The 14,159-nt window shown below is 42.8% G+C and overlaps 1 protein-coding gene across 1 annotated transcript; it reads left to right on the forward strand.

Annotated features, from left to right (window-relative positions):
* Positions 1–2,518: 2,518 nt before the first annotated feature.
* On the forward strand, positions 2,519–4,829 carry LOC119721007 (5-hydroxytryptamine receptor 2B-like). Its single transcript, XM_038190872.1, has 2 exons — positions 2,519–2,539; positions 3,581–4,829. The coding sequence occupies exons 1-2, from the start codon at positions 2,519–2,521 to the stop codon at positions 4,541–4,543; spliced, it is 984 nt and encodes a 327-aa protein (XP_038046800.1). The 3' UTR covers positions 4,544–4,829.
* Positions 4,830–14,159: the final 9,330 nt, after the last annotated feature.

The following is a 14,159-nucleotide window of genomic DNA, read 5'->3' on the forward strand; positions in this document are numbered from 1 at the left end:
GCCCTTGACACAATGTGTTTGTGTCACATCAAATGTTCAGTTCTCGACCAATAAAAAATCACGATCTATTACCGTGGTATAACAAAAAAAAAGTTGTTGACATACGCTCGCTATCCAACATTGAACTGCGAGCAGTCTCTTGGGTTTGTCCGTAGTTCATTTAGGCCTACGGTTACTCACAACGAATATTACACATTTCACACGCATTAATCATAAGGATTTTTACAGTGTACCTCAGCGTCTTGACGCACAATATTATTGACCGTCTGCAGTTCATACAGAACAAGGCGCCACCTGACCAACCCACCTTCCCGTTACCGGACTCCCAACTTATACACGAAGCCGTTTCGCATTCACCGTTAAGCAGGAACTGCTCTGACTCTGGAAACGCCTGCAGAAAAAACATTTGTCTTTTTAACTGCCTTGATTTTTCAATCAAAGCATGCAACGCAACCTCGTGCCCCGTGGGTACGATCTTGCAGCGCCATGTTGTTTCCCATCATGCCTTGCGCGATCGTAACCCCTGGAATTGTGTAATTTAAATGTGCAAAAATACGGTACATTATAATTAGGGCTGCAGTTTATCCGTTTTACGTGCCGACGCCATCTTTAAAATGTTTAAAGTTGTGATTTTGAAGAATCAATCCTTTGTGTTAATTAGCAAAGATTTGTATTAAATGTACGTACCCCTTTCGTGCCTTTACAACCACAGATACAGGGGGGGGGGTTAGCGAAAAACGCGGCTGACATAATCCATATCGCGACTTTTGAATCATATATTTTTTTTCGTACGTGACGTTACGTGCAAAGCTAAGCATGCGAGCGCGAGCGCATTATGGGCGCGCCCGGCGTGCAATCTTCGAAATGCCCGCGCAGTACGCTGTGAATAGCCATTCAGCGTCATTTACGTCATCATCACAGCCAGGGGTTAGTGTAAGGAACGAGCACGCGCCCCTGGAGTCGAGGCTGCATGCAACGTGAAGCTATACCTAAGCAAATCCTGGATTACGCTTTGAAAGGTGTTTGGGGCTTGGTTTTCATATTTCTCGTTCATATCAGAAATCTCTATACCATTTTGGGAAATGGTTACTGAAAACAAATTTTCCCAAATTTTAGGGCCAGTTTTGTTTTCATCGCGAGCGGCACATTTATGTCCGCTAGAGGGGCACTTGGAAGGCTGGGCGGGGGCGGACCAAGTGCCCCCCCCCCGCTCCCGCCCCCCCCCCCCCGGTTCCGCCGCCCCTGCACGTACATGGGACGATGTGGTACCGTATACCAGGTTTCGACCTTAACTTTTTTTGTTCACTAGCCCGCCGGGCTACTGAAACAGACTCTTAACTGCTGCCCGTGGGCATTTTTACTAGCCCGCATATTTTCTCTTTGATATATTGTCTCACAAACAACAATGTACATACAAAACGTGTATAGAGCCTGAAAGTTGACCCCCTGTGGCGCTTCGAGCCCCTCGAAAAGGAAAAGGAATTAACGTGTAAAGGTCAGAATTTTTGTAATCAGTTTTGGTATACTGATTTCTTTATAAAAAAAAAGCACCCTCGGAATTTTATGGAACTGAAAAATGCCATTAACGTGAAATTGAAAAATCGTCCCAAAAATTGACCTCTCACTTCCGAAACTTCCGTGTGGACTCGTGGAACTCGATCACTTACAAACAAATCTAAAATGACCGTTGGTAGGAATTGTATTAAAACGTGATCCAAACGAGCCTGAATAAATCTAGAATCAATCAGATGTAGGTAGTGAAATATTTGCGTCGTTATCATTTTCGTACAAGTACAAGTACGCGATTGCGAAAACAGACGTGATCGAACAAGGAGACCTAGTTACGAAAATATGTCGTAAGTAAAATACATTTTTATCCATTTCCAACTAATTTCTCATCTATTCCGAGGCAGTTTTGTCAGTGTTTTTAATAAACAGATCTGATAATTTAACCCTGTAAAACAGTTGATAAAATTATACACAATTTGCTTTCTGAATTTCATGATTTATTTCTTCCTGTTCTTTCATCTGTGCCGTATCCCAATAAATTTTTTCGACTCGCCAGCCGGGCAACTTAAGGAATAGTTTGACTAGCCCGCCGCTGTTTTCTAGCATTTGGCTAGCGGGCAACCGCTAATTTCGAACCCTGTATAAGTGTCCCATGAGCATCCCATGGGATTCCCATGGGAAACCCATGGGGTCATCAAGAACACCATGTAAGTTAAAATGACCACCATGGGAGATTTTATGCTTATCAAGGAAAACTCATGGGAACAGATTGCATGGACAACATGGGAACACCATGGGGATTTTATGAGCTCCATGGGAACACCATGGGGATTTTATGGACATCATGGGAACACCATGTGGAATTTATGAACACCATGGGAACACCATGGGGATTTCATGGACACCATGGGAACACCATGGGGATTTCATGCACACCATGGGAACACCATGGGGATTTTATGTCACCATGGGAACACCATGGGGATTTACTGGACACCATGGGAACATCATGGGGATTTTAGACACATGGGTACACAATGTACGCCAGGTTATACTGGAGAACATGCATATGCCATGTGAACCATCATAGACCCAATTGCACTCCCAAGTTATAGGCAAACCTTTCTTTAATTTAATTAATTATTCGCCTGTAAATTTGAATTCAATTAAAAATGTTTCCCTTGTGGTCAAAGAGGTTATCAAGAATTCTATTTGTTTATGCTGACCATGAGAAACTCGATTTTCACCAACTGAACACAATGGGATAAACTCCATGGGCCACCAAGGGAACACCATGGGAAATTTTTGTGAGAATCGGCTCAATAACGAGTATTGTAATTGCAAATTTTTGAAACTTTCTCTTGATAAGTGAAGTCAAATGAAGCATACAGTATTTTTTTATGTGGAAAATGTGTTATTTAAAGAACTTTGGATAATATTGATTCATTTGTTATTATGATTAGAAACATACATTTATGAGAAAATAAATTGGGAAAACTGTGATAATATGGTACAACTTGACAAGTGGTATGGAAGCAATAATATGCTCATTGGTTATAAAGTGCATAAGTCACTCCTAATACGTGGAACAACCTCCATCGGAGTTCCACAATGTGCTTTATACCTATTCGATGAATAGCACAAAACACACAGGGTTAAAATGTTTTAAGTAAGTTGTTATTGAAAAATACCATGGAGCAATTTGGAATCTTTTGAGAAATGATAGGAAACCATACACATGGGGAAAAGCCAATGGGAAAACTCTCAAGGGAAAAATTCCACGCTACATGGTGTCCAATTCACCATGCAATTCCCATTGGAAAATTTCCCATGGGAACTACATGTGGGATTTCTGTAAGGGCTAGTCCATGTCCGGCGGCGCGGTGCGCGGCGCGGGCGAACAAAACCCGGCTTATTACCGACTGAATTTCAAGTCTAACCTCGGACCCCTACCGCTTACCATTCCATCACAACTTGATATCTGTTGCCAACTTAATTGTGATGTGTTGCTGGGAGACAACAATTTCAATTAATACTAGTTCGTTTTGGTTCTTTTTTTTTATCGTTACAGGTACGTGGCCATTGGGGACTTGGACTTCCGCTGTGCGTTATCTACCTTGCTTTAGACGTAATGCTTTGTACTGCCTCCATTATTCATCTTTGTGCTATTGCTGTCAATCGCTACCTGGCTGTTACCTTCCCTCTTCACTTCTCTCGAGAAAGAGTCAACTCCCGCCCACGAATTCTGGGTACAATCGTTCCTGTGTGGATGGTTTCAGTCGCTATATGCATTCCGTTATTCGTTCAAGGATTTGTGGACCCCGATAGTACATTACAAAATGAAGGACGGGACTGTGGTTATTTTAATTCCACGTTCATCATTTACTCGTCCATGTGTTCATTCTATGTACCGCTTGCGGTTATGATTGTTGTAGATTGGAGAGCAGTCAGGAAGCTTCGCGGAAGGAAATCAGCTGTAGAGATTCGGGAGCCAACTTCTCGAACACCTATTCAGCAGGTGAACAGCAACTCAACAACTGTCAGCTGTGGTGACTCCCCTGCACACGATAACCCCGCAGCAAATGGTAGTCAAGGTACTAACGTCGTCAGAAAAAGATCACTTCGAATAACATTCTGTACTGGAGTTAAAAAATCCAGTCTTGGTTATGGAAGCACGCAAACAGAGGCAATCAAAACAAGACAACGATGGATGACAAGCAAGAGGGAACGTCGTGCTGCAAAAACACTAGTGGTTGTTTTTGTGTGCTTTATTGTGTTGTGGCTACCGTTCTTCGTCGTTCACCTCCTTAGTGGTGTTTGCTCATCATGCCATCCTCCCAATGAACTTTTCATTGTTTTTACTTGGCTTGGCTATATTTCTTCAGCAGTCAATCCATGCATTTACACGTGCTTCAATTTAGATTTCCGACGAGCTTTTGTACGGATCATAACATGTGACAAGCGACCCAGAAGAGTACCAAGGCAAGCCGATTTAACGACCACCCATACTCTCCGGACCAGTCTACGATCTTAATAACTGTTGTCGGAGAAATTCATCTAGTTTTATCCTTCAGTCACTAAAATCAGAATCTTGATGGTCGAGTGGTAACACGTCTTCCCTTGTAAGCCGGGAGTCGTGAGTCCAGTGGTAAATCTATAGGCTTGGGTGTTGCAGCCGCTGACTAACGTTATGATACTTTAATATATAGGCCAAGGTTTCCCCGAGTATTTAAAAACATTTTTCATTGAAACTCACCAATTCTAGCATTCAATTTCGGACAAGAAAACAATTACATGCTTTTAACAAAGCCAGGGGCGGATCCAGGAATGTTTGCGGGGGGGGGGTGATCAGCAAAAAAATCTCAAATGTAGACAGTTTTTTTTCTCTTTCGAGAATATTTTTTTTTGGGGGGGGGGCTCGTACTATACTTTCAACCGACGATAGTTAACACCATATTACAGAATAGTGTACAAATACCCCCTAAACCAAGCTGGCTATAACCGTATTTTGTGCACAGGTGGACATTATTACCAGTAAGTAATTTTTTTTTTGGGGGGGGGAGGGTGTCAGAGCAGGGGAGGGGTTGTTTCGCATTATTTTTAATGAATTTCTGTGGGGGAAAAAAACAATTTTGGACAAAAGCTGGGGGTAATCCGCGCCTGCATTTGCCATTCAATTTCAAAGGTTGGTCATCCTCTTTAGTCACCGGGTCGAGAATATTTGTCATCGACATCACAGATCATATTTCGATATTCGTCTAAGCTGTTGCCGAATGGCAGCATTCAGAGATCAAATTCGTCTAATATATACAGGGTGAGTAAAAACACGAAACCCAAATGTCAGGTCTATTGTTTTAGTGAAGTTCTGCGTGTAGCACTTTCAAAATCTAGCATATAAAAGCCCAATTCATAAGCTTTCTTGTGATACAAGATATATTCAAATCACACTTGCATTATTCAAGTTACGGAATTTAATGAACACAACCACCGTTTTAAAGTTCTGTCCACGGATTACAAAAACATGCATTCTTTTACTTTGGACAGAACTTTAAAACGGTGGTTGTGTGTTAAAATTCCGTAACTTGAAAAATTACATGAGTGATTTGAATTATTCTTAAGATTCTTTTAGTACAATTGTACTAAAAGAAAGCTTATGAATTGGGCTTTTGTATCCTAGATTTTGACAGTGCTACGTGCAGTAAAACAATGGTCCTGACATTTGGGTTTCATTTTTTTTTACTCATCCAGTACATCAGTTGGAATTGTAAACCAATTACACGAATTTGATTCCTGAATAACACGATTCGTTGTAGAAGAGACGAAATCTAATACGCCGGGAAAACATTTGTTCATTTTTTAAATTTGTTTGGACTAAATTTGAAGTTGTCTGACAAAAGACGAGATTGAACATTGGAAGTGCACTAAATCGATGTTGCTGGACGAATTTAAATAATACGAATTGTTGAATTCGAACAAAAAAATGTTTTAAAATAGCCGGGAAAACCTATAGTGAAATGGGGCCAAAAGTAAATGGAATGCTCAAAGCTCCTTATTTATCATCAAATTGCCTTAGAATGCAGGAGAAAGCATCGGTAAATTTCAAAAAAATTCGGGGGGGGGGTTCTTACCCCGGACCCCAGTATCAACCCGCCCCTCCCCCTCCCCCTTCCTTTACTGAAAGCTATAGATCCACCCCTGGGGTTGGATCTTTTCTCACAAGCTCTGAAACCATGAGCATGTAGTGCTTAAACTTGACTTAAGGGAAGGGCAAAACCAATGTTTTAAATCTTTCTAAAGTAATTCACAACACCAACAATGTGTGTAAATAAAATAAATTGATGTGTGATTTTCCATAAGTAAACCAGACGTAATTGTATAGAAGTTAGAAAGATAAGTTATAAAGAATACCATTTCCTGTGTGTAAATTCTTGACGTCAATGAAGCTCCTTTTAGATTGTCACCTTCACGCTTGATGTGCGAATATTTTAGTCAGCAGTGCATGGACATAAATCCTAGGGGTCGTGAGACAGGGGTTATATCCCCTGCAGCTTCTTAACGTTTGGAATGATCATAGAGGTCAACCCATGCACAAAACGAGGCCGAGCACGATGTCCTCCATCAGCATGAGCAAGATAAATATAGTGCACGAGCAAGATAAGTAATAAGAGCAAAAAGCATTAAAGTCTTGAATTAGCATTTAAGTTAACGATAACAGTAGATTTTATCGGGAATTGACTTATTGTGGCTGTGTATACGAGTATATTCAAACATCATTCCAAAAACCCTGCCAACCACCCACCTTTTTTATTATTTTTGCTATGTCTGGAGAGCTTTGTGATGTCTGTTGTCATTTCTCCTTGTACAGGGACGTCGCGATAGGGGGGGGGGCAAGGGGGAAACTTCCCTTCCCCCCCCCCCCACTAGAAAAAGGGGGGGGGAGAGAAAAAAAGAGGTGTGCAGTCATATTTGCTTTTCAAATTAACACACATTTAACAAAATGGGAATCTGCACGGGATGTAAATGGGGGTGAGGTGGGCAAATGTCCCCCGCCTACCCGTGAAGAAAAAAAATGATCAATTGAAAATATGCGAGAGAGTGTACAAGGATTTTATGGGAAAACTGTGCTTTGCCCCCCCCCCCCCCCAAATAAAAAACTTGCGATGCCCATGTTTTTGTATCGACGCCCTTGTCTTGTCCGATGGTTAGGGGTGTATGTGTGGAGATAGTAGGTTGGAAGTACAAAATGCCCGAATTCAACTCGAAAAATAACTATAAAACAGTGAAAACCGCACTTGTGCGAAATGATAATTATATCTTATAATATATATGTACTGCCGATTCTTTCAGTTTGGCCATTAGTATGATTTTTTACATCAGTTTGTGACATACTGTACGAGTTTTTCATTTGGCTTGTCGGTGTGTTTTTTTAATTTATTTATTTTTATTTAGTTTATAATTGATTTCTGCAGGGCAATGGTTCGAGTCTAGCCTAGGGTTATGGTGCGTGTACCTTTGGGCAAGGCACTTTGTCACTCATTGCTTTTCCCCACCCAGGATAGTCTAGGTTCCAAACGTCCAAAGCGGAGCGATCATGTTTTTCCGCGCACCGGTCATTGGACTGTGCAGCGATTCGTCGAAGCGGGCGCCCTTTACACGTTTAAACGCTACTGAACACATTTCTTGTAGGCCAGGCAAATATCCACACAGAAGCAATTAGGTTACCTTTGTCCCAATGCCAACAATTTAAAACTTGGTTCCACTGTCAATTTGACCTCTCTTGGAAAATTACTCATACCTCTGTCAATCAGATTTTGACGTTTGTGACGTCTCATTTTAAAGTGGAAAGGTGTATCTTTCAAAAACTATTATCTATGTAGGTTACTCATTCTACGTCTGGCATTCCGTTATATTTTGTTTGCAGTTTTTTTGGATACACGTTGTATATAGAACAAAATTCATATAGAACGAAACAAACATATATATCGAACGAAACTCACATAAATAGAACGAAACTCATAAATAGAACGAAATATAAATCTATCATAGAACGAAACTCATACATATAGAACGAAACTCATTATAGAACGAAATTCATACAGTAGAACGAAACTCAACGAAACTCATATAGAACGAGACTAATATAAATATAAAACGAAACTAATAAACATAGAACGAACCTCAGTAGAAATATACACTGCACGGGGGCGGTGGACTCGGGGCGGGGTGGGGCGCACTACCCCCCCCCCCCCCCCCCCATTTTCACAGGCCAACAAAGGGGCCCCGCTCGCGGTCATTTAATGTGCCCCTCGAGATTAAAACCAAAGTTCCCCTCAAACGCACACATGAAAGTATTATGAGAGCACTTATACAGATTGTCTCCTCTCTTGTAATGCAAAAGTGCCCCTCAAAGTACCTCTCGCGCATTAACAAGATTGTTAACTTCTTGAGATGAAAAAGTATCCCTCGAAAGCACAAATGCCCCTCTCGCAATAATAAAAATGTGCCCCTCTCGAGATGGGAAAATTGGCCATCAAAACAATAGTGCTCCTCTCTCGCGATAACTCATCGGGATGGGAAACTGCCCCTCGAAAGCCGCAGTTACTAGTGCGCCGCTCACAACACTCGTTGGGTAAATCACGCAATTGTTGGTCAGTGTTTCCCCATTTGTTGGCTAATTGACGTTGTTGGGTAAATACAAAAGTTGTATACTTAAGTTGCATAATTTACGCAAGAAGTGGGTAACACAAATATTTAACCGTATGTTGGGGAAAATAATTGCCCTTGCCCCGTTATTGGGCAGGTCCGCTAATCACAAGTCTTAACGGTTGAAAGCGCGCGAAATTCACCCAATAAGTGGCACATCGACCATGTGAGCTGCATGCACCGCGCATAGGGAGAGTCGTCATGGCAGATCATCAGTCGGAACAGTCTCGGCGGAGCCTTGGCTTAAACATGACTGTTTGCAGGTACGTGTCGCTTGTTTGTTTCAAATTAGATACCATTATGTTGGAAATGATTTCGATATTGTGTCAATCGTATGGTATAGTATTGCGGATAAAGGCATTCGCATGCACCGACAAAAGTGAACCATGCGCATGGTTCACTGTTGTGTCGGTGTTAAATGCACATAGGTTTATGACTCTGCACATGTATTAATATGGGCGAGCCGTACAATGGGCCGACAGTGAACATGTTCTGCATTAGCAGTACTATTTTACTCGTAATTACAAAGCATATAATAAGCCACTGTGAATTAAACATTGTGTTTTTGCTCTAATATGATGCAGGATATGGTTAACGTCAATGTCTACATAATACTTCGAGGAACAGACACACAGATGCATCCCTGCAGCCGTTCATCCTTGCACTCAGGCTGCACCGTGAAGCTTCAGCCGACAGTTTCAATTGAGGACTAGCTGTCACATCGCGGATGTTGAAAACAGGGTGACCGTAAGGTCATGGGCAAATGCTGCTAAATGGACTTCAAAAATCTGTCAGATTGATCAAAAATCCGCCAAATTTCCAAGAATTAGTCGAAATACACTATAAACACTTACAATCACATGCAGATGTTGTAGTATTGCCTTAATTAACGTTCAAATTAACTGAAAACAATTTATAGTCACATAAAGATGTTATGAAATTGTGTAAATTTTACACAAAACACTGTTGCGTCACGACGAAGTCTGGTTCCCAGTGAATCTCGGCACCTAAGCCAGCCAAGCTGTCTCATTTATGCAAGGGTTTGTTTGGAAAGATTTCAGCTTTTTTAAACAAATGTAAAAAACAAAATTCAAATTTGCTAGGTTTTTCTGTCAAATAACCAATTTTTGCAGAATTCTGCCAGAAATCTATCAAAAAAATCCATGTATAATGTTTGGGGACTTTGTACAGGGCACATGTCAACAAATTGAGACATAGACCTCAAGGTATGCGCGGGCCAAGGCCCTCCGAGGGGCAGTCAAGTGAAAAATAATACACACAGAGAGAAACTCGGCACAAAGTTGGAGCGTGTATCGCATTTTCTCCACGAGATTTGGGTCTACAGACTTCAAACTTGCTGGAGGTTGTTGCCAAAATAACAAGCTATCCATCCATGTATAATGTTTGGGGACTTTGTACAGGGCACATGTCAACAAGTTGAGACATAGACCTCAAGGTATGCGCGGGCCAAGGCCCTCCGAGGGGCAGTCAAGTGAAAAATAATACACACAGAGAGAAACTCGGCACAAAGTTGGAGCGTGTATCGCATTTTCTCCACGAGATTTGGGTCTACAGACTTCGAACTTGCTGGAGGTTGTTGCCAAAATAAAAAGCTATCTATCCATATATAATGTTTGGGGACTTTGTACAGGGCACATGTCAACAAGTTGAGACATAGACCTCCAGGTATGCGCGAGCAAAGGCCCTCCGAGGGGCAGTCAAGTGAAAAATAATACACACAGAGAGAAACTCGGCACAAGGTTGGAGCGTGTATCGCATTTTCTCCACGAGATTTGGGTCTACAGACTTCAAACTTGCTGGAGGTTGTTGCCAAAATAACAAGCTTTCCATCCATGTATAATGGTCGGGGACTTTGTACAGGGCACATGTCAACAAGTTGAGACATAGACCTCCAGGTATGCGCGAGCCAAGGCCCTCCGAGGGGCAGTCAAGTGAAAAATAATACACACAGAGAGAAACTCGGCACAAAGTTGGAGCGTGTATCGCATTTTCTCCACGAGATTTGGGTCTACAGACTTCAAACTTGCTGGAGGTTGTTGCCAAAATAACAAGCTATCCATCCATGTATAATGGTCGGGGACTTTGTACAGGGCACATGTCAACAAGTTGAAACATAGACCTCCAGGTATGCGCGGGCCAAGGCCCTCCGAGGGGCAGTCAAGTGAAAAATAATACACACAGAGAGAAACTCGGCACAAAGTTGGAGCGTGTATCGCATTTTCTCCACGAGATTTGGGTCTACAGACTTCAAACTTGCTGGAAAATGTTGCCAAAATAACAAGCTATCTATCCATGTATAATGTTTGGGGACTTTGTACAGGGCACATGTCAACAAGTTGAGACATAGACCTCCAGGTATGCGCGGGCCAAGGCCCTCCGAGGGGCAGTCAAGTGAAAAATAATACACACAGAGAGAAACTCGGCACAAAGTTGGAGCGTGTATCGCATTTTCTCCACGAGATTTGGTCTACAGACTTCAAACTTGCTGGAAAATGTTGCCAAAATAACAAGCTATCTATCCATGTATAATGTTTGGGGACTTTGTACAGGGCACATGTCAACAAGTTGAGACATAGACCTCCAGGTATGCGCGGGCCAAGGCCCTCCGAGGGGCAGTCAAGTGAAAAATAATACACACAGAGAGAAACTCGGCACAAAGTTGGAGCGTGTATCGCATTTTCTCCACGAGATTTGGGTCTACAGACTTCAAACTTGCTGGAGGTTGTTGCCAAAATAAAAAGCTATCTATCCATGTATAATGTTTGGGGACTTTGTACAGAGCACATGTCAACAAGTTGAGACATAGACCTCCAGGTATGCGCGAGCCAAGGCCCTCCGAGGGGCAGTCAAGTGAAAAATAATACACACAGAGAGAAACTCGGCACAAAGTTGGAGCGTGTATCGCATTTTCTCCACGAGATTTGGGTCTACAGACTTCAAACTTGCTGGAGGTTGTTGCCAAAATAACAAGCTATCCATCCATGTATAATGTTTGGGGACTTTGTACAGGGCACATGTCAACAAGTTGAGACATAGACCTCCAGGTATGCGCGAGCCAAGGCCCTCCGAGGGGCAGTCAAGTGAAAAATAATACACACAGAGAGAAACTCGGCACAAAGTTGGAGCGTGTATCGCATTTTCTCCACGAGATTTGGGTCTACAGACTTCAAACTTGCTGGAGGTTGTTGCCAAAATAAAAAGCTATCCATCCATATATAATGTTTGGGGACTTTGTACAGAGCACATGTCAACAAGTTGAGACATAGACCTCCAGGTATGCGCGAGCAAGGCCCTCCGAGGGGCAGTCAAGTGAAAAATAATACACACAGAGAGAAACTCGGCACAAGGTTGGAGCGTGTATCGCATTTTCTCCACGAGATTTGGGTCTACAGACTTCAAACTTGCTGGAGGTTGTTGCCAAAATAACAAGCTTTCCATCCATGTATAATGGTCGGGGACTTTGTACAGGGCACATGTCAACAAGTTGAGACATAGACCTCCAGGTATGCGCGAGCCAAGGCCCTCCGAGGGGCAGTCAAGTGAAAAATAATACACACAGAGAGAAACTCGGCACAAAGTTGGAGCGTGTATCGCATTTTCTCCACGAGATTTGGGTCTACAGACTTCAAACTTGCTGGAAAATGTTGCCAAAATAACAAGCTATCCATCCATGTATAATTGTCGGGGACTTTGTACAGGGCACATGTCAACAAGTTGAAACATAGACCTCCAGGTATGCGCGGGCCAAGGCCCTCCGAGGGGCAGTCAAGTGAAAAATAATACACACAGAGAGAAACTCGGCACAAAGTTGGAGCGTGTATCGCATTTTCTCCACGAGATTTGGGTCTACAGACTTCAAACTTGCTGGAAAATGTTGCCAAAATAACAAGCTATCTATCCATGTATAATGTTTGGGGACTTTGTACAGGGCACATGTCAACAAAATGAGACATAGACCTCCAGGTATGCGCGGGCCAAGGCCCTCCGAGGGGCAGTCAAGTGAAAAATAATACACACAGAGAGAAACTCGGCACAAAGTTGGAGCGTGTATCGCATTTTCTCCACGAGATTTGGGTCTACAGACTTCAAACTTGCTGGAGGTTGTTGCCAAAATAAAAGCTATCCATCCATGTATAATGTTTGGGGACTTTGTACAGGGCACATGTCAACAAGTTGAGACATAGACCTCCAGGTATGCGCGAGCCAAGGCCCTCCGAGGGGCAGTCAAGTGAAAAATAATACACACAGAGAGAAACTCGGCACAAAGTTGGAGCGTGTATCGCATTTTCTCCACGAGATTTGGGTCTACAGACTTCAAACTTGCTGGAGGTTGTTGCCAAAATAAAAAGCTATCTATCCATGTATAATGTTTGGGGACTTTGTACAGGGCACATGTCAACAAGTTGAGACATAGACCTCCAGGTATGCGCGAGCCAAGGCCCTCCGAGGGGCAGTCAAGTGAAAAATAATACACACAGAGAGAAACTCGGCACAAGGTTGGAGCGTGTATCGCATTTTCTCCACGAGATTTGGGTCTACAGACTTCAAACTTGCTGGAGGTTGTTGCCAAAATAACAAGCTATCCATCCATGTATAATGGTCGGGGACTTTGTACAGGGCACATGTCAACAAGTTGAGACATAGACCTCCAGGTATGCGCGGGCCAAGGCCCTCCGAGGGGCAGTCAAGTGAAAAATAATACACACAGAGAGAAACTCGGCACAAAGTTGGAGCGTATATCGCATTTTCTCCACGAGATTTGGGTCTACAGACTTCAAACTTGCTGGAGGTTGTTGCCAAAATAACAAGCTATCCATCCATGTATAATGTTTGGGGACTTTGTACAGGGCACATGTCAACAAGTTGAGACATAGACCTCCAGGTATGCGCGGCCAAGGCCCTCCGAGGGGCAGTCAAGTGAAAAATAATACACACAGAGAGAAACTCGGCACAAAGTTGGAGCGTGTATCGCATTTTCTCCACGAGATTTGGGTCTACAGACTTCAAACTTGCTGGAGGTTGTTGCCAAAATAAAAAGCTATCTATCCATGTATAATGTTTGGGGACTTTGTACAGGGCACATGTCAACAAGTTGAGACATAGACCTCCAGGTATGCGCGAGCCAAGGCCCTCCGAGGGGCAGTCAAGTGAAAAATAATACACACAGAGAGAAACTCGGCACAAAGTTGGAGCGTGTATCGCATTTTCTCCACGAGATTTGGGTCTACAGACTTCAAACTTGCTGGAGGTTGTTGCCAAAATAAAAGCTATCTATCCATATATAATGTTTGGGGACTTTGTACAGAGCACATGTCAACAAGTTGAGACATAGACCTCCAGGTATGCGCGAGCCAAGGCCCTCCGAGGGGCAGTCAAGTGAAAAATAATACACACAGAGAGAAACTCGGCACAAGGTTGGAGCGTGT

Source organism: Patiria miniata, unplaced genomic scaffold, assembly GCF_015706575.1.
Source record: "Patiria miniata isolate m_02_andy unplaced genomic scaffold, ASM1570657v1 HiC_scaffold_9, whole genome shotgun sequence".
In the NCBI taxonomy this organism is placed as follows: domain Eukaryota; kingdom Metazoa; phylum Echinodermata; class Asteroidea; order Valvatida; family Asterinidae; genus Patiria; species Patiria miniata.

What these genes read in the sequence shown, in the direction of transcription:
- LOC119721007 (XM_038190872.1), top strand. Translation starts at nt 2,519, where the DNA reads ATGGGGATTTTAGACACATGG. An exon ending in TGGGGATTTTAGACACATGG is followed by an intron (nt 2,540 to 3,580) that starts GTACACAATGTA and finishes TTATCGTTACAG; the next exon opens with GTACGTGGCCATTGGGGACT.